The 20,144-nt window shown below is 52.0% G+C and overlaps 1 protein-coding gene across 4 annotated transcripts; it reads left to right on the plus strand.

Annotated features, from left to right (window-relative positions):
• The first annotated feature begins 268 nt into the window (after nt 1–268).
• GFI1 (growth factor independent 1 transcriptional repressor) lies at nt 269–13,151 on the plus strand. Of its 4 annotated transcripts, XM_017346086.4 has the most exons (7): nt 269–409; nt 2,816–3,027; nt 3,345–3,527; nt 5,252–5,742; nt 5,841–5,978; nt 6,884–7,049; nt 9,234–13,129. In XM_017346086.4, exons 2-7 carry the CDS (start codon nt 2,913–2,915, stop codon nt 9,410–9,412), a joined length of 1,272 nt encoding a protein of 423 aa, XP_017201575.1. In that variant the 5' UTR covers nt 269–409; nt 2,816–2,912; the 3' UTR covers nt 9,413–13,129. The 4 variants fall into 4 exon arrangements, with proteins under 4 accessions (XP_017201575.1, XP_089193189.1, XP_089193188.1 ...); XM_089337063.1 differs by lacking the exon at nt 5,841–5,978 and having other exon boundaries at nt 9,234–13,140; XM_089337062.1 differs by having other exon boundaries at nt 6,884–9,371.
• The last annotated feature ends 6,993 nt before the right edge of the window (nt 13,152–20,144 follow it).

Below are 20,144 nucleotides of genomic sequence, written 5' to 3' on the forward strand. Positions count from 1 at the left end.
ACTTCTTCTCGCTGCGGAAGCCTCCCGGGAGCCAAGAATAGTTCTTTTTCTTTCGAGCCATTTCTAGTGCCTGGGTGTTCCGACCTCCGGGTTCCCCCAGCCCCTGCTCCCCACCCCCCACCCCGCACACATACAGGGCCGCGAAGGGGCTCCCGGAACCGGGGCTGGAGAGGCCGGTCCGGTGTCCGCCCCCAACCCCTTGCGCAAAGAGGGAGCGCGCCGGGGCCTGGGGGCAGGTCTGCGAGGGCTCGCGGGCCGCTCTGTAACGCTCAGGAAGTGAAGCTTGTGGTTTTGGGGGCTGAGCTCCGAAGGAGATTAAAAAAAAAAAAAGTCAGAGAGCGGGCTCTCCCGAAAGCCAGATCCCATTTGAAAGCTCTCGGAGCGCGGTGCCCGCGCCCTGACCTCGCAGGTAGGTCCGCTGTCGGGGGCGGCTGCGGGGACTGTCCGGGCACTGGCACTGCGGGGGGCGACCCGAGGGCGCAGGCGGCTCCCCACCTGCTGCCGGCTGCTGTGCGAGAGCGGGAGAGGGCTGGCCGCTGGGTTCCGGCGGGACCCGCGCGCCCAGACTGGAACTGTGGGGCTGGGGGGCGCGCACAAGAGGTGGTTTTGGTGATTCGGCAGGGGAGTGGGATCCACCAGGGAAGGAAACATCTGGTGGCGAGGCGGTGGCCGCTGAGCTCGGGAGGCCGCCCCCTCAGCGCCTTTAGCGCCCGCCTGCCCGGGCCCTGAGCTAGAGGAGAGGCCCCGCGCGCCCGCGTGCGCCTAGGGCACCGCCCCGCCCCCGGCTGCCAGCTGCAGCGCCAGGTCTCCTTCCCACGCGCTCAGCCCCAGGCCCTGCCGCCCCCCATCCCCCGCCCCCCTGCAGGAACTGGCAAAGCTGGCCGGGAGGGAGGCGTGGGTTTGCCTCCCTGCCTGGGAGGCGGTGTCCACGTCCGCGCGCCGACCCTGCTAGTCCAGACCCATCGCGGGAGCGGACGGCCCTGCAGCCCTCCCCCGTTCGTGCTGCTCCCGGCTAGCGTGCTTGGATCCCTAGGCTTCGCTTCACCCCAGTTTCTTCTTCCGAGTTCCATGGTTATTTAAATAATTGGTTCGGGCTTTTGTGCTGATTTGTACGGCCAAGAGTGCAAGGTGGGTGGGTGGGGGACCGAAACAGCACAGTCCCAGCCAGGCCTTGGAGCCAGTCCGGACGCAGGCGAGCAGCACCCTCACCCCTAGGGGCAAGCTGGCTCTGCAGTCGCAGGAAATGTCGCCGGGGGCCCCACGACATGGCCCAGCCGTCTTTTCTCCCAGGCCTTATCCCCAACTCCTCCAGGGAAGGGACGCCGTGGGGCTGAGGCCCTGCAGCAGAGACTGCGCTCCCTACAGGGGTCGAGGCCTCCCCAGGACTCGTTTTGAGCCATTGTACCAACGGACAGACTCAAGCTGTGTCCCGCATCTCGTCCTGGGAGCTGAGTGGCTCCTAGTCCGGCCGTGCGAACCGCGCGAAGCCGGAAGACAAGGGGTCCTGCCCCTGGCCTGGATTCCCCAGGACCCTTGTTTCGGACCCAGCCGAGGCCACCAAGAGCCTGCCAAGGCCGCAGGTCTCCTGGGAGCGCGGTCCCCATCTCCTCCGTCCCGGGAGGCCGGCAGATTCGTTCACCACGGACCTCAGCGGCGGGGTCCCGCCTCCAGAGCTGGCCGGGAGCTGAGCGGGAGTTGCAGCCCCGCCTCCCGCCGGGCTCAGGTTTCGACCCGGGATTAAGTGAACTGATTGGGGGTTAATGAGAGCGACACAGCGGGCGGCTCGCTCCCTGCTGGGCTTGCGGCCGACCCCGGCAGTCTGGCCACCGCCGGAGCAGCCTGCGCGCTCGGGCGTCTGTCTTGCCTTGTTCCCTAAACCGTCGGTGCTCCAGGGATTCCGGACACCGTGCGCTTCCCGGTCAGCGCGCCTGAATCGGGTTCGACTTCCCTAGGACAAGATTTGGGGTGAGCAGATTGGAAAATGCTTCCTCCCCCCCCCGGGGGGGGGGGCTTGGTTTCCGAAATTATTTCTACAACGTCTGGAGTAGCTCTCCAGGGCCCCAGCCTGTGCGGGCCGCTCCACCCCCCACCCCCCGCCCCGCGGCTTCAGAGACAACCGTTCTCTGCGTGGGACAAGAGTGAGGGGCGAGCGGGATCTCCCGGATGCGAGTTTCTCTCCGGACTGGGGTTGGTCGTCTGCCATCCCCTTCACTTTTCTGCCCTCTGCCCTGCTGACTGTTCTCCGGCTCTGCTGGCCCCAGCTCCTCTGCTACAGTCCTTCCCGACCCCGCCCCTTAGTCCAGCCTAGCGCGCCCCGCCCCTGCCCCCCTCAGGTTTGCAGCGGGTTCTTGGAGGTCTTCTGGGTCCTCGACCACTGACGTATCACCAGCCCCTGAACTGATCCGCCGGTCCCCGTGCTCCCTCCCCAGGCCTGAAGCTGAGCCAGGCAGGCAGTGGGGTAACCGAGCCGTCGGGTACTAGGGCTCTTAGGAGAGCTGGATTGCGGGAGAGAGGTTTGCTAGGCCAGGAGCGGGGCGTGGGGGCGTGAGCAGGGCAGGGGAAGCGGGGCCTGAGCTAGGGCCCTCCGGGGACGGGTTTTACCGCTGAGCCGTGGCAGTGGTGGCGGCGGACGGGGCTTGCGCCACCTGTCCGAGTGCCACCTGGTGAGCGCGGCGCGGCGGGGCCAAGCCCCTCCTTCCGCAGGCCTTCGCTCCTCCCTGGCCCGCGCGCTCTCTGCGCCTGAGTGCCCAGTCCCAGGCCCCGGAGGGTGCTGACCCGCATTGCCATCGGGTTCTCCTCGATCCCTCCGTCTCAGATCTCCGGGCCGGGGCTAAGGAAGCGCTGGGCTTGACCGTGGGCTGACAGCGGCTCCAGGGACCCTCGGAGCGGAGTAGGGAGAGTGCCGGGCCACCATGCCGCGCTCATTCCTCGTCAAGAGCAAGAAGGCTCACAGCTACCACCAGCCGCGCTCCCCGGGACCAGATTATTCCCTGCGTTTGGAGAATGTACCTGCGCCAGGCCGACCAGGTGCGAGGCGCGCGGGCCGGTTGGGGCTGCTCCTGGGGAGGCGACACACCGCTCACCTGGAACCGGGAGAAGCAACCCCTACGTCCCATTTGCGGCCGAGTTTTTGTTTTTGTTTTTTCCTCCTACTGTCCTGGTTCCTCCGGGGCTTGTCGCCTCGATGCCACGGCCTCAACGGGGCTGGAGCTCGGATCCCGGCGGGTTCCAGTGAGGGTCTGGGAGGAGAGGGAGGACGCCTGGGTGCTACGGACTGGCGCCCCTTCAGAGTCCTTCGGGCAAATTGGACCAGCCTGAGCCCCTCTCCTACCTCCTCTCCGCAGACAGCACTTCCAGTGCAGGCGGGGCGAAGGCGGAGCCCGGGGACCATTTGTCCCCCGAGTCGCAGCAAACCGAGGCCCCCGACAGAGTCTCCACGTCCCCGGACAGCTGCGAAGGCAGCGTCTGCGATCGGAGCTCGGAGTTTGAGGATTTCTGGAGGCCTCCGTCGCCTTCCGTGTCTCCAGGTAGGGCCCGGTTGGGAGCGCCTAGGGCTGCGGGGACCCGCGGTGCGTGGGCGCAGAAATGCTAAGTGGGTGGCTGAAAGAGTCTTTCCTGCAGGAGAGAGCTTGTCCGAGGGGTAAGAGGCGAGTGGGCTAGCATCCTGCCCGCCGAGTCCGCTGTGCCCACCCAGAGCGGCGGGAGCCCAGCTGCTGGTCCCCAGCACTGGTTTGCGCAGGGAGCCCGTGGGTGATAGAAATACAAATCAGTCGTCTCCACCGGCAACAACGTCGGTGTTTCGTTTTCTGACCCGTGTCCCTAGAAAGTGCTAGGATCCCAGAATCCAGACCTCTGAGCCTACAACGAACGGAGCCCTGGGCAGCTTGGGCCTGGCAGAGCCAGCGCCGGGAAGGAGGAAGGGGTTTGGGATAAAAATCTCAGCCAGCGGCTCGGTCGTGGCAGGCGCAGGCGGGGGACCTGTTTCATTTTTCGTTCGGTCAGGTTGGCCTAGCCTCGGGACCAGCCCACTGGGGTTTCATTTCCAGCGAGCAATCGAGTTTCCCGCAAACCAAGTGACTGCACTTTGGGTGGGGGCGAGGCTCGGTCCGGCTGGGGAAAGAAGGAAGGTGCAGACGGCGGCATTCTGTCAAGGGGCCGGTTGCTTCCAGTTTAGCTCTTACTGGTGTTCAGAGATTCCACCACCACCCACCAACCCCAAACCCAGTGAGTGGACTTGGCCAGAGCAGAGCTCTGCGGAGTCTCTAGGAGCCAGTGGCGGGAGGGTCCTTCCTCGCTGTGCGCTACGCGGCCGGCAGAGACCGACCTCTCGGGAACCCCTGGCTTGGAAACTCCGGGTACAGTCTCCCACTGCAGCAGGCGGCCGGGTCAGGAGACTGCAGGCGGTGTGTGTGGGTGTGGGTGTGGGTACGCGCGCGCGCGCGCGCGCGCGAGCAGATTTGAAAGTGCGCGTGCACTCGGATACATTGGGTATCTAATTTTAGCAAAATGCTCGCAGTAAGGGGCGAGGTTTCAGAAAGCTATTCTCCTGGCAGGTGGTGGCTAAACATTACTAATTGTAAAATTACTCTCCGAGAAATTCGGGCTTCCCCATGAAGCTATGTAACAGGAATGGAAACGGGGAGTACTTGCGGGTGACTCAAGCCTAAAGCCCTTTTCCAGATGTCCTTTGGCTACCTGCTCTGGGCTCTTAATTTTAAGGACTCTTAACACCTGGTGTGTGTGTGTGTGTGTGTGTGTGTGTGTTTTCCAGCTGCCATCTTGGGTAGCCTGGGGCCACTGTTTTTTTTTAATTGATCTTCTCCGTCATGGATCACAGGAAGAAAAAGGATTGAATGGAAACACGTAGGGGCTGGGAAAGGGCGGGTGCTAGCCACCGTCCACAAGCGCTGTCCAGGGCGGGAGCGGCTGCCGCCTTGGCCTCCCGCACAGCCCAACTCAGAGCTTACTAAGGCACCTTTCCCTAGAGGACCGCGGGGAGCGCGGGTCCAGCCAGAAAAGATCCCAGTCCCGCCGAGCGCTTGCACTGCCCTCGCCCAGAATTAACCCAGGTCCCCACCCCTTGTCGATTTAACCGTTTGCTACCCTGTCGCCTCCAGTGGCCTGCCAGGCCCCTGGCCGCCTTCTGCTTGGGGAGCATCCCTAGCACCTGGCGCAGGGAGGGTTCTGACGGGGAAGGGCTGGCAGCGAGCAAGCTGAAGCCTGACCAGACGCCCCTCTTGTGCCTCCACAGCCTCGGAGAAGTCAGTGTGCCAGTCGCTGGACGAAGCCCAGCCCTTCCCCCTGTCTTTCAAGCCGTACTCGTGGAGCGGCTTGGCTGGCTCCGACCTGAGGCACCTGGTGCAGAGCTACCGGCCGTGCGCGGCCCTGGAGCGTGGCGCCGAGCTAGGCCTCTTCTGCGAGCGCGCTCGAGAGCCGGGCCACCCTGCAGCGCTGTACGGCCCGGAGCGGGCTACCGGCGGCGCGGGGAGCGGGGCGCCAGGGGGCTGCGGCGCAGGAGGCGGCGGCGGCAGCAGCGGCGCGGGCCTGGGGCTCTATGGCGACTTCGGGCCCACGGCGGCGGGACTGTTGGAGCGGCCCCATGCAGCGGCAGCCGGGCTGTACCCAGAGCGAGGCCACGAGCTGCTGGCGGACAAGGGCGCTGGCGTCAAGGTGGAGTCAGAGCTGCTGTGCACCCGCCTGCTGCTGGGCGGCGGCTCCTACAAGTGCATCAAGTGCAGCAAGGTGAGGCTCCCGCTCCCGCGCCCTCAGCCCGCACCCTGGCAGCGCCCGCTCCCCGCAGCCCCTCTCAGCGGCCTTTTCCCCGGCCCCACCCGTCTCAGGTGTTCTCCACGCCGCACGGGCTCGAGGTGCACGTGCGCAGGTCCCACAGCGGCACGAGACCCTTTGCCTGCGAGATGTGCGGCAAGACCTTCGGGCACGCGGTGAGCCTGGAGCAGCACAAAGCCGTGCACTCGCAGGTAAGCGCGCGGCCCCGCTCAGGTTTCCGCCCTCGGGGTCTTGCGCTTCTCCTGGGCGCGGCCTCAGCCGCCTGTGCCCGGCAAATTCCTCCTACCTGCCTCCAGTGCGCTCTTGCCAGCCGCCGTGCGGTGCGCCCTGGCCCCGGTGTAGGTGTGCAGGGAAAGGTGGGCCGCGGCCGGCTCTGGCTTTGAGGCAGCCCTAGGTTTTGGTGTCACGTCATTGTGAGCCTTGAGAGTGATATGGATCATCAGTGTGGGTTTCGGAAGGTTTGTGTGCACCGACTCTTTGCTGCTGATACAACAGATTTATTAGCTGATTCTTTGCCTCTGTTCTTTGCTCCAAATGGCTGTCACTTAATCTGCATTGGCCCCTCCCGACTGAAAGGGCAGGACCTCGGCTGGTTAAGAGCGTCCAGTAACACATTTGTCGTGCCGTGTTTTCGTTGGTTCAGTCATAAGGGTGCATCGTTGCCTAACCTGGCAGGTGCTGAGAGACACAGTGTACACCGATAGCTATACCGGGAGAAAGCTCCTTTACCAAGGTTGACTCACTGAAAAGAGTCGGCTCATCTTCCCCAACACCCGTGCTGGCCCAGGGTGGGGTGAGGGGGCGTCTCAAGTGACTGAGGTTGAAGCCTGTTGTGGCGGGAGGTGGAGAAGTGCGTGCAGATGAGTGTCAAGAGTGCAGGGTGGGGACCCGATGTCACCAGAGGGTGAGGGCTGTGGGTGAAAAGCGTCGTGATAGAAAAGTTGTGAAGGGGAAGGTGTGAAAGGAGGCGACTGGAGAGTGGAGCCGGGACGCTGCTGCGCCCGCTCGGGAGGCAGAACCGCGCTGCGGGGCTGCAGGCGCAGAGCGTGGCGGCCCGCGCGGATGCAGCAGGAGTGCCACGTCTGTCTCTCCGCAGGAACGGAGCTTTGACTGTAAGATCTGCGGCAAGAGCTTTAAGAGGTCGTCCACCTTGTCCACACACCTGCTCATCCACTCAGACACCCGGCCCTACCCCTGCCAGTACTGCGGCAAGCGCTTCCACCAGAAGTCAGACATGAAAAAGCACACCTTCATCCACACAGGTGAGCCAGCCCCTCGCCTGCCGTCTCGGCGCTGTTCCGGTCCCAGTGCGTGCTGGAGGAAGCCTTCTAGCTGGAGTTCATCGCTGTTGTGCTAAGGAAAGCAAAGGGACCTGTTCTCCTAGGCTCACTGGGAGACGCGGTTCTCCCCAGAGGAGCCCGGATGTCAGGGTGTGTCTGAAGGACCACGTACCAGGTCAGCGTCTGCGCTAGGAAGATCTGCTTTCCTGCAGGTTTGCAGCTGCTCCACGTGCTGTCCGCTCCAGGCGCCTCCCAGAGCCTTGCTCTGAATGTTTAGAGATTGAGGACTTCCCCTCGACCCTACCCAGCCTCTGGCAGAGAGGCTCCTGTGTGGTCCCACTGGCTGCGTTTTTAGGAGTCTGAATGCCTATTCTAAATGAGAAAAAAAAAAAAGGCAAATATTACTAAGCTCTCTGCTGAGAATTTTTAATGCTCACAACACCCCTAAGAGGTCGGGATTGTTCCTTAGCCCCCTTTTAGAGGTGAGGAAAGTGAGGCCACAGAAAGGTTAAATAACCTGCCCAGCTAGCAAGCTGGCAGGGCTGGGGTTCAACCTCAGGGCTGTCTGACTTCTCAAATGTCTGTGACCTTGACCACTGTTTATCATATTCTGCTTTCAGAGTCATAGAAGTTGGTAGAGGCAGAAAGCTAGTCACCTATTGCCCTTCTCAAAATGCCAGCAAGCTCCTGCCACAGTAGTGACAGTTCCTTATCACAGGCGCTGTAAGTTATGAGTGCTTTCAAAGTCTCGTTTGATCCCGACTGCTGCTTCACAGAGCAGAAGGAGCTGCTCTTCGGTCTGTGCCTCAGAAATCAGGCTGAGTACCTACCTCATGGAGCCACAGAACACTCTGGCTCCAACCCTGGACTGCCCCGTGACACTTTATGTGCAGGTGGGGCTTTAATGCCAGGAACACTCTTTTATAGTGGACAAGACATTTACCTGAGACAGAGACTGGCAGTTTTATTGCAGAACATGAATACTGATACCAAATAAATTGTAGCTTGTTCAGAAGTACCCACCGTTAATGTGTACAGGCACACTGGTTGCTGCAGATATTCTCACCGGAACACCTGAGAAACACCCTACTTTAATCCCGCCCCCAAGCCTGAAATTTCCATGTATTCACTCCTCGTAAGTGAGGGTATTGAACACATTTAGCCAATTTCAGGTAGGATCTCGGCTGAATGAAACTTTAAGCCCTTATCCATCGTTTCCTTTTTAGCTAGAGTTCACTTCCCAGATTTGGTGGACTGCAAAGTGGTGAGCTTAGTTTTGCTGGGTGGTTTCTGATCAAGGAATTTGAAGCGAGAGGACAGAAGGGAACGTGGCAGGAGGGACAGCAGTGTCCTGGAAAACAAACTTCATGTTGTGTGTGTGTGTATTTTTTTCTCCCTTGCTGTAACGGCCAAGCTGGGGCTGTTTGGAAATCCACGTTGTTTCCCCGACTGTTACACACAGCACGTGATGTGGAGGGAGGAGCCCTTTTCGCGTTCTATTGTTGATTAATCTGCCAGTGAAGGGTTAATCCTGTGATTAACCTCAGGAGAAGAAAGTAAAATCAAACCAAACCAAAAGGAGCAGCTACCCTGAGAAACACACCGTGGCGCCCCACCCCACCCCACCCCCACCCCCACCTCCAAGATGTGGGTTTTCAAGTGAGAAGTGTTCTTGCTTCTGACCTCTTCTGCTGTCCTTTGAGGGCGAGAAGGCAGGCGGGCTCACTGGCACACACAGACCAACGCCCACTTGGAAACTCAGATTTGAAAACTTCCTCTGAATTAGAACAGTCACACGGTTTGTGGGACGGCTCCCCGCCCCCTCTCCGTCCTGTCGAACATCTGCTGGGCGGGCTCTCAGCCTCTCCAGGCAGGGGGAGTCCTCCCGGGCTGGCTCCAGCTGGGGTGGAGGGCACGTGGCCTTGCCCCTGTTTCCGCTCAGCAGGAGACGGTTTGAGGCCTTGGGCTGGGAAACCCCACTCAGAAAGTCTCCCTTTTCACCTGGTGTGCCCCTGGCTTCCTGAGCCCCGTGTTGCAGGCTGGGAGTCAGTTCACATTTCAACATGTCACCCTCCAGCTTGCTCGAAGGCCTCAGACTGCAGGGCAGCCAGCTGCTGGTGTCATCACACACTCATCCTTCCTTCCCTCTCCCTCCCCTCCCCGCAGGTGAGAAGCCCCACAAGTGCCAGGTGTGTGGCAAGGCCTTCAGCCAGAGCTCCAACCTCATCACCCACAGCCGCAAGCACACGGGCTTCAAGCCCTTTGGCTGTGACCTGTGCGGGAAGGGCTTCCAGAGGAAGGTGGACCTCCGGCGGCACCGGGAGACGCAGCACGGGCTCAAATGAGCAGGCTGGCAGGCAGCGGCTCGGCTCGCACAACACTACAAGGGCAGCCCCCCCCAGCCCCCCGCTCCCACCCCGACTTCTCAGGCCTTCCAGGTCAGCTGGTGGCTCCTGCAAGGATGTCCTGGAGCTGTCGGGGGTGGAGGGGGGCCGAGGAGCATTTCCGGAGGACAGCCAGAGTGGAGACCCCCAGGAACCTGCTGGGCCTTGAACACCAGAGGGTGCAAAATCAAGTGGGGGCGGGATGAAACCTTCCCAGCCCTGCTCCAGAGACAGGGAGATCCTCGGGATTCTCCCCTCTTCCTCCAGATCCCAAGTGGGAGGAGGGGACTCACCTGTTACAAGGTGAACAGGTGGCCCCGTGCTAATGTGGTTTTCCAGAAAGATGAATGAGTGTTACTTTTTTTTTTCTTCTGGGGGTCGATTGACCCCTTTCTGTTGGGTGCTTGTCTGTAGATCTTGGGGGGAATCACTTCTTCTCAAAAACTGGTTCAGGAACTAATTTGGAGAAGGAGTTTAGTACTTGGGGGATCAGGAGATACACTGTGGAGTGTCCCTCAGGAAGGAACGGACTTGGTGATGAGAGGGGCTTGGAGGCCTCTGGAGACTTCCTTGGAGGAGGGAAAGGCATGGAGCAAAGCCTGCAGACCAGGTGTCATTCATTCATTCATTCATTCAGCGAATGTGTGTGGACCACCAGCTACCAAGGTACCAAGCACCATGCTAGGTTCCAGCCTCTGAAAGCTAACAGCTGCACCTGCTAGCGACTGGTCTGCTCTTTCCCCTGGAGAGAACTCTGAGAAGACAACAACCCAGGATCTTGAACCTTCCCTTTGGACCCTGCTGGATTTTACCACATGTAAACAAACAGCGGCTAAGGAGTTATTTCAAAGCCTCTTGTGTATATTCAGTGTTTTCTTGTGAAGCTGATACTTTTAAGATGTCTAGCCGACAGGCAGGTGGGAGAGAAGCCTCTGTCTCCAAGGTTCTGCCTCTCCATGTGGACCACGTGAGGGGAATGTGGCATTTTCACTTTGGTGACATTTGTACGCATTTTTAGATCTTCTGGAGTGCATTATGTGTGTTTAATACGTATTTATTAGAGTGATGTTTTAAGTTAATAAAGTATTAAGACTGGTATACGTGGCCTTTCATTTAGGCAGGGAATCCGGGGGAGGTGTACGTCTTAGGGTGGGGGTGGGGATGCTGGTGCTGAAGGAAACTGGAGAGGAGAGTGAAAGCGAAGCAGGCAAGACCACATGCAGTAAAGAGTAAAATCTAGTTGCTCTGGTTCCCACGGACTTTTCCTTCTATGCTCCAGGGTAATTGTTTCTCCGCAGAAACACTAGAAGGCGTGTGAAGCTAAGCTCCCGCACTGCCGAGTCCTTGATGAGCCCACAGCTACCTGGCTCTTTCCTCTGAGCCTCTCAGGGACTTTCAGGCCAGGAGGCTCCCAGACAGTAAAGAAACCAAATTTCTGGCCTTAGGAAATCCTTTAATTTCCTCAATAGCCATTTCCTTGGCCATTAAATGTAGACATGGTTCTGTCATCTCCGTCCATCAATATTTACTTCGATTCTGTAGCCTCGGAATGAGAAGAAGTATCACACCGAGTAGCTGCCCCGCCCCAGGCAACAGAGCAACCAGAAGACGCATGGAGTAGTAGAACTGGGATCTGGATAAAGGCCTGGCCTAAATCCCTGCCATGTGCGCTGACACCTCCCAGCAGGCATTCGGGATCTGCAGGGCCCACGTGACTCCAGTAGGCTGCTCGTTTTCATTCATATCAGGCTCATGTATACTGGGTCGAGCGGCTAGTATGGCCCCAGCACTGTCCTGTGTGTTAGGGGTACAGCAGTGAGGACAGTGTCCTGTGACGCTTTATTAATTTGGTCATTGCTGAGTCATCAGCTCCCAGAATAGTGCCTGGCACACAGGGGGCGATCAGTAAGTGTTTGCTGAGACGGTGAGAGAGGGACAGGGAAAATTGCCTCCTGCTTCATTTTGTGAGCTGGCTCTGCTCTTCACAGCACAAAAGGAAGGGAAATGCCTCGACTGCGTCAGAAACCAGTGGACAGGACCTTCTTTCTGAGCTGGTGGGCTGGGGGCTTCGAGGCTGCTCTTCTCCTGTCCCTCCAAATCTCAGACCTGGGATACCTTCACTGGCTTTCCAATGTGGCGTCTTTCTACTCTACGTTGGTTTTTCCTCTGATTCAAAAGTTGGCTGTTTACTTTGTAATGCAGTTTAAGGTGGTTCTCCAGAACTGATGGGGGATGGACAGCAGGAACTGTCTCCTGCCATCTTTAGAGGCAAAGCTCCCAGTGAATAAAGGTAACAAGATGTTCTTCCCACAGAAGTCACTGTGCCTACTGCTTGCTTGTTTCCAACCTGACTTCAAAAGCAAAGACGTTGCACCAAGGGGTGAGTAGAACTGATTGAAACCCGTCCTGCTCTCCCCTTTGGACACCTGGAACACATGGCCCATTTCATTATCCCTGCTTATGCCATAAATGAGAAGTTGTCATTTCCACGTTAACCGAGTGCCTGTTTTTGGAAAGAATTGTATCTTGAGATCCCCAATTTGGAATCAAAACAAATTACTGTGCCTATGACCGTGTGAAATTTGAAGATTGCAAATATCTCTCTTAATGTTATTACTTGGCTCGATTAAAAATAGATTGAATATTCCATGTCACATAATTCATGAGGCAGGCTCGCTATGGCTTTTGTCTGCTGAGGTAACAGGAGAAAGGGTAACGAGAGACACCGGAGCACACCTTTGTGTCTCTCACTGAATTTTTAATAGCCCCGCCAGCCAGCCAGTTGGTGAAGCTCAGCTCGTGCATAAAAGTGGAAAAGCACAGCTAGCTCTGAGAAGAGCAACCCTTTCAGTAGCTGCTTTGAGTTTGCCTTCATCTGCACCAGGCGGGATTGAATTACCTATCGAGTGTGCTGGGCTATCGGGATTCAGGCCACGTAAAAGGCCAATTTCATCTGATTGATTTGAGACACGGATGGAACAATTGAGTTTTCGAAGCCCCGCCTTCATTAAAGGGCTAGCAAAGTATCACTCCCTGGCGACTTCTTGACTGCCAGTTGCCCTTGAAAACCGGGTGGCAAGAGTGATTTGACCCAAGTTACTTTGCTGGGTGCCCGTTTGTTCAACCCGATCATTTAGTAGAAAGGCTTGAGCCGGAGGAAGATCTGAAACCTTTTACTACATGTTGCCTTGCATTGCTAGAGCGCTTTTGTTTAAATCTCTGCTCATAGTGTTTCTGTGGTGGAAACTTTTCAGGAAGTATGTGATGTACTCACTTTTTTTGCTTTCATTAAGTCAGATAAAAAATTTAACAAAATTTCACCCAAAATCCTCTTGCTTTAAAGTGCATGATGATTTTTTGGTGTCCCTTCCCAATCTTTATCTACATGTGTGTATTTTTGTATTTTTTTAACCCTGTGTTCAGAGTATTTATATCTGGGTAGATATTTCATTTACTTATTCATACACAATATGGACACATTCTTAAAACTGAAACATTTCACAGTAAGAATTTGGACAACTTTTTGATTAAATTTTATTTCATTCTGAGTATTTAGGGATTTTATCAATCATTAAGAAAAAGTGTCTTCTGAAGTTCAGTGTTACTCACTTTGTAAATAAAATATTTTAAGCACACCAGAAATTACAGAGAATAAAACAATAAACAACAGTATACCCACTATTCTACTGCATTTACTTCAGATTTTGTTTTAGAAATAAAATGTTCCAGATATAATTTAATGTTTTTTGGAATATATTCCTCCCTAATCCTGTTCTCTTTCACTTTTCCTCAGAGGCATCTACTATGTCAAAATTAGTACATATCATGCCACATTTTATGCCTTTAATTTATGCATATTCCCGTAAGCAATATGTAATTTACTATTTAGCATATTTTAACTTTATATGATACTATACATAACCTTCTCTACCTTCCTTTTTTTTGCTCAACATTTGTTTTTGGAGGTTTATCCAGATGGATACATGTAGTGTGGTTCATTTATTCTAGCTGCTTCCTTTAGAGTTCTGTTGCATGAATGAGTATTTTGCAGTTTGTCCACTCTCCCATGGGGAGAATTTTGGTCATTTCCAATTTTCCCTACTACAAACACTTCTGAAGCAAGTAACCTTTTACATCTCCTTATGAAAAAGATCCTTTTGGGTATACTCCTGGGAATGGAAATGCTGCGTTTAATTAAACTGCTCTCCAAAGCGCTTGTACCAACTTATACTCTCACCAAGAAGAGGGAGAATTGCTGTTGATCCACAACACCTTCCCAACACTTGCTATTGTCAAACTTTAAAAACACTTGCCAGTCAGACGTGAAATGTCATTGTAGTTTTTTTGGTCCTGAATCCTTACTGAATATATTTTCATAAGTTTATTGGTTGACAGGTTTCTTTTCCTGTGAAATGCCTATCACGTGCTTTGTCCATTTTGGTTGCTTGAGTTGCTTGCTTTTTATTAATTTGTTCTTTAAGTATATTCTGAATACTCACCTCTTAGTACATATTTAACTAACAGTTGTTAACTAAATGTGCACTTTTTCACTTTGAAGAGAAGATTTGTTTTGTTTTTATTTTTGTATTAATGTAGTCAGTTGTATTTCTCTTTTTCTTTATGGTTTCTATTTTTTTATTGTGGTTAAGAATCTCTTCCCTAATTGATGGTAATAAGATCATCCTCTATATTTTCTTCTAAAATATTTAAATTTTTGCTCATAACATTAGCTTTTTAGTCTGGCTGTATGTATATAATGTGAAATAGGATCTAATTGAAATTTTTCCAATTATACCAACATTATTTATTATAAATTCCACCTTTCCCCTCTGTAATGCCATCTGTGTCACATGCCAAGTTTCAGTTTCTGTACGCTCTCATTCTGGGCTTGCTGATCTGTTCTGCTGGTTACTTTGTCTATCTCAATGCCAAAGCCATAGTGTTCTAATGAATTTAAGTTATTTTTCCTGACCTGTTTCGTCCTCTTCAGGAATATGTCAGCTACTCTTGGCCCTTTGTTCTTGCTTGTAAAAAACTCTGTTGGAGGGGCTGGCGCTGTGGCTTAGCAGGTAAAGCCGCCACCTGTGGTGCCGGCATCCCATGTGAGTGCGGGTGCCTGTCCTGACTGCTCCACTTCTGATCCAGCTCTCTGCTGTGGCCTGGGAAAGCAGTGGAGGATGGCCCAAGTCCTTGGTCCCCTGTACCTGCATGGGGGACCTGGAAGAAGCTCCTGGCTCCTGGCTTTGGATCAGCCCAACTCCAGACATTGTGGCTACTTGGGGAGAGAACCAGTGGATGGAAGACCTTTCTCTCTGTCTCTCCCTCTCTGTCTGTAACTCTGCCTGGCACATAAATAAATAAATAAATAAATCTTTTAAAAATTATTTACTTAAGAGGCAGAAAGATAGGGATAGAGATGAAGATAGAGAGAGACCACCTATCTTCTGTTTTACTCCCCAAATACCCACTACAGCTGTGCATGGGCTGAGGCTAAAGTTGAAAGCCAGAAACTCAACCCATGTCTCACACGTGGGTGGTAGGTCAGTTACTTGAGCCATCACTTGCTGCCTCCCAGGGTCTGCATTGTCAGGAAGCTGGAGTTGAGTACCATATCACACCCAGGTGTTCCCACAGGGATGGGATACAGGCGTCCTGAATGGAGTGTTAGCTGCTAGGCTGAATGCCCTCCCCCACAGTTTTTTTTTTTTTTTTAACTTCATTTTCTATTCGTCTGCTTCTGATATATGGAAACTAAATTAATATTTTTCAAGGTTTTTTTTTTTTTTTTTTTTTTTGACAGGCAGAGTGGACAGTGAGAGAGAGAGACAGAGAGAGAAAGGTCTTCCTTTGCCGTTGGTTCACCCTCCAATGGCCGCCGCTGCAGCCGGCGCACCGCGCTGATCCGATGGCAGGAGCCAGGATCCAGGTGCTTTTCCCGGTCTCCCATGGGGTGCAGGGCCCAAGCACCTGGGCCATCCTCCACTGCACTCCCTGGCCATAGCAGAGAGCTGGCCTGGAAGAGGGGCAACCGGGACAGAATCCGGCGCCCCAACCGGGACTAGAAGCCGGTGTGCCGGCGCCGCAAGGTGGAGGATTAGCCTATTGAGCCACGGCGCCGGCTTCATTTGTAGGTTTTCTAATGTTACGTCATCTTGCATTATGGGGGTGGGTAGGGGATGAACCACAACTTAGTCATTTAAAAAAAAACTACATTGTTGATTTGGTTTGTTGATCTTTACTTAAGATATTTGCATTTATGCTTATTAGAGAAACTGGCTTACAATCTTCCTTACACTGTCCAAGTTTTGACTTGTCTCAAATGATTAGGGCAACTGTTCTTTTTCTGTTTTCTGTAATAATTTGTAAAAGACCAGGGTAACATATTCTTTGAATGTTTGATAGAACTCATCTGAGGTTTTTTTGGATGACAAAGGAGAGGGTATATTTAAGCTTTAGTGACTCCAGGTCTATTAAGGTTATGAACTTTTTTCTAAATAGATTTATAATATATTCCGGAAAAATTATTGTTTCTTTCAGCTTTTCAAATTAATTGACACAAACATTTCATTGGGTTGTCAGATTTTAAAAAAAATCTATATAATTATGTTAAGCTTTTCATTCTAATACTGTTTATTTGTGCCTTTAACTTTTTTCTTGCTCGATTGATAAAGATCTCTATTTTATTAGCTTTTGGAACATTATCATCCATTTTTTTAAAAGATTTATCTTATTTATTTGAAAGACAGAGTTACAGAGAGAGGTAGACAGAGAGAGAGGTCTTCCATCTGCTGGTTCACTCCCCATTTGGCCACAATGGCCAGAGCTGCGCTGATCTGAAGCCAGGAGCCAGGAGCTTCTTCTGGGTCTCCCATGTGGGTGCAGGGGCCCAAGGACTTAGGCCATCTTATACTGCTTTCCCAGGCCACAGCAGAGAGCTGGATCGGAAGAGGAGCATCCGGGACTAGAACCAGCGCCCATTTGGGATGCTGGCGCTTCAGGCCAGGGTGTTAACCCGCTGCGCCACAGCGCCGGCCCCATATCATTCATTTTTATATCTTATCGAACCAGATTTCTTATTTGGCAGCTGTATTATTAACAAGCTAATTAAAAATGTATAAGCATGTTTGTTCAGTAATTTTTAACGTGATTTATAATTATATTTTGATCAGAGAATATAATCAGCATGATATTAATTTTCTTATAGTTGTTGAAATTTATTTTGTGGCTTTCTCCATGGTCAATTTTTACAGATGGTGTGTGCTTGAAAAGAATGTGTTAATTTCCAATGGCTGGGTCCAAGTTCTTCACATTAAGTTTAAAAAGGTCTTGTTTTGGGGTCAGTGTTGTGACAAAGTGGTAAAGCAGCTGCCTGGGACCCCAGCATCCCATACGGGCCCTGGTTTGTGTCCTAGCTGCTCCACTTCCAATCAAGCTCTCTGCTAATGTGCCTGGGAAAAAAGCAGAAAATGGCCCAAATATTTGGGCCTCGGCATCCACGTGGGAGACCTGGAAGAAGTTTCTGGCTCCTGGTTTTATCCTGGTCCAGCCCTAGCCGTTGTAGCCATTTGGGGAGTGAACCAGCAGATGGAAGATCTCTCTCTTTCTGTGTCTCTCCTCCTCTCTGTAACTCTGGCTTTCAAATAAATAAATAAGTCTTTATAAAAAAAGATGTTGTTCAAATCTTCCTTACTGTAAATAATTTGTCTGCTCAATCAGTGTTACTGAGAGATATATGTTAACATCTCTCACGGTGATTATTGAGTTATACATGTCTTCTTTGAGTGCTGTCAACTCTTTTACTTTTGCCTATTTTTAGACTTCTTATAAGGTGCATAACATTTTGAATTATTATATTTTCCTAGCAAATTATTTCTGTCATTATTCATTTCTATTCAGTTTTTAATAATTCTTTTTTTCACTTTGAAGTTTATTTTGTGTGATGATAATATAGTTATAACACTTGTTTTTGGTTGGTTTTTGCATAGTATTATTTATTTATTTTTAAAAAGTCTGGGGCCAGCTCTATGGCATAGTGGATAAAGCCACTGACTGAGGTGCTGGCATCCCATATGGTTGCCGGTTCAAGTCCCGCTGCTTCACTTCCTATCCAGCTCTCTGCTATGGCCTGGGAAAACAGTAGAAGATGGCCAAGTGCTTGGGTTCCTGTACTGGTGTGGGAGACCAGAAGAAGCGCCAGGCTCTTGGCTTCAGATCAGTGCAGCTCTGGCTGTTGTGGCCTTCTAGGGAGTGAACCAGTGGATGAAAGACCTCTCTCTCTCTCTCTCTTTCTCTCTCTCTCTCTGCTTCTGCTCTACTGTTACTCTGCCTTTCAAATAAATAAATAAATCTTTAAAAAAAGTTACACTTATTTATTTGAAAGACAGAATGACAGGGAGAGACAGGTAGAGAGAGAGAGAGACATCTTCTATCTGCTGGTTCATTTCCCAAATGTCCACAATAGCTGGTCTGGGCCAGACTGAAGCCAGGAATCAGGAACTCCACCTGAGTCTCCCATGAGGGTGGCAGGAATCCAAGTACCTGGGCCCCCATCTGGTGCCCCACAGCACCCACATTAGCAGTAAACGCGAATGGAGAGTAGAGTCAGGACTTGAACTCAGGCATTCCAATATGGGATGTATGTGTCCCAGTTGGTAGCTTAACTTCTATGCCAATTGCCAGCTCCACATAATATTTTTATATCCTTTTGTTTTAAATCTTTTAATGTGTTTATGCTATAGGTATGTATCTTTGTAAACAATGTCAACTGAATATTATTTGCCTTTTAAAGTCTTTCAAACATGAGTAAAACACAATATCCTAATGAAACTTCATTTTTCTTTTTAAAAAGTCTGTTTATTTATATGAAAGGCAGAGTTGGAGAAAGAGACGGAGAGAGGGAAGAGAAAGAAGAGAGAGACACAGAGAGAGATATAGAGAGACAGAGATCTTCCATCTGCTGTTTCACTCCCTAAATGGCGACAACAGTGCAGAGCAGGGCCAGGCTGAAGCCAGGAGCCTGGAACTCCATCTGGGTCTCCTGCGTGGATGGCAGGGGACCAAGCACTTGGGCCATCTTCCATTGCCTTCCCAGGTGCATTAGCAGGGAGCTGGATGGGAAGTGGAGCAGCTGGGACTAGAACCCTTGCTTATATGGGATGCTGGCATTGTAGGTGGCAGCTGAACGTGCTGTGCCACAATGCTGGCCCCTGAAATTTTCATTTCCAGTACTGTTTGTGTGTGTACATGTGCACCTGACCTTTTGATCTCTAAACTACTTAATCTAATAAAAATCTGTGCGCTGTTCTCTTGTTTCCTCTGTAAGCTTTTACCAGTTAACACACACACACACACACACACAGTAAAGTTCTCAATTATACTGTTAGAAGACCAGTTCATTTTCTGGTATTCGAGGAACGATCCTAATTTGCAAGGTTTTTAAAGCCTGAATTTGTTGTGACTATAGAGGAGAAGCAAAAGTAGGAAGTTAGATTTGCTTCTTGATGCTAGTTTTACAAACTTCATTGAGAATTTTTTAATTTTTGGTACATTTGGAAGCCTAGTTTCAATTCTGTCTTTTAACATGAATTAGACAATTTCCTATGTTGCCCTTTCTGAGAAGTGAAACAGATGGATGTGCCCTTCTGAGACTGGCTGTGAGGGCGATTCCTTTGTTGTTCCTGTGGCCAGGAAGCTCGTAGTGGATGCCTCTTGGGACTTTGTAGGAGCGCCAGGGAGCAGCCTTTTAAGCTTCAGTAGCTTTGCCTGTATCTCACCTCTTGGACATAACTTTCCAGTGAATTCTCACAAACTTCACTTCCTCTTTGAAACCACTCACGGTCCATGGGGATCCAGTAAACAAGAGTAACAAGTTCTTAACCTGGCCAAGGGGGTCCCGACACAGTACAGTGTCTATGCATGCATCTCTGGCACTTATCTTTGTGTGGTTATTGGTAACATCGTGTGTTTAGGCATTATATAACAGAACATGTGAAAAATTAAAAATAGAGGCCAGCGTGGTGGCACAGCAGGTTAAGCTGCTGCCTGCGATGCTGGCATCCATATCAGAGTGCCGGTTTGAGTCCCCACTGCTCCACTTCCAACCCAGCTCCCTGCTAATGCACCTGGGAAAACAGCAGATGATTGCTTAAGTCCTGGGCCCCTGCCACCCACACAGGAGACCTGGATGGAGTTCCAGGTTCCTGCTTTTGATCTGACCCAGCCCTGGCCATTGTGGCTACTTGGGAAGTGAACTAGTGAATGGAAGATCTCTCTCTCTCTGTCTCTATCTCTACCTTTCTGTGTAACTCTGCCTTTCAAATAAATAAATACATTTTAAACTAAAAAAAAAAAAAAAGACAGCACTGAATTTGAGAGACCGGGGATCTGGTTTATAATCTCTGTATAGTCCAGGTTTCTCCATGGAAACATAGCCAGTAGATTATATGCATTTGACAAATGTGATTATGCAGGCTGACACATCTGTAGTTTGAAAACTGGGAAGCCAGGCAAAACCAATGTTCTAGTTCCTGTCCAAGAACAGTTGGAAGCCTGATGTTCCAGTCTTCCAGGCCAGCTGCTTCTCAGCCTTCTGTTCTATCAGTCCTCCCTGATTGGGTCAGGCCCACCCATCCCATCTACTGACCCAAATGTTAATCTCATCTGGGAACACCTTCACAGACAGGTCCAGAATACT

The sequence above is a fragment of the Oryctolagus cuniculus genome, chromosome 7 (assembly GCF_051225735.1).
Source record: "Oryctolagus cuniculus isolate XC-2025 breed Fujian yellow rabbit chromosome 7, ASM5122573v1, whole genome shotgun sequence".
Lineage (NCBI taxonomy): Eukaryota > Metazoa > Chordata > Mammalia > Lagomorpha > Leporidae > Oryctolagus > Oryctolagus cuniculus.

What these genes read in the sequence shown, in the direction of transcription:
- GFI1 (XM_017346086.4), top strand. Translation starts at nt 2,913, where the DNA reads ATGCCGCGCTCATTCCTCGTCAAGAGCAAGAAGGCTCACAGCTACCAC. An exon ending in AGTGCATCAAGTGCAGCAAG is followed by an intron (nt 5,743 to 5,840) that starts GTGAGGCTCCCG and finishes CACCCGTCTCAG; the next exon opens with GTGTTCTCCACGCCGCACGG. An exon ending in ACAAAGCCGTGCACTCGCAG is followed by an intron (nt 5,979 to 6,883) that starts GTAAGCGCGCGG and finishes GTCTCTCCGCAG; the next exon opens with GAACGGAGCTTTGACTGTAA.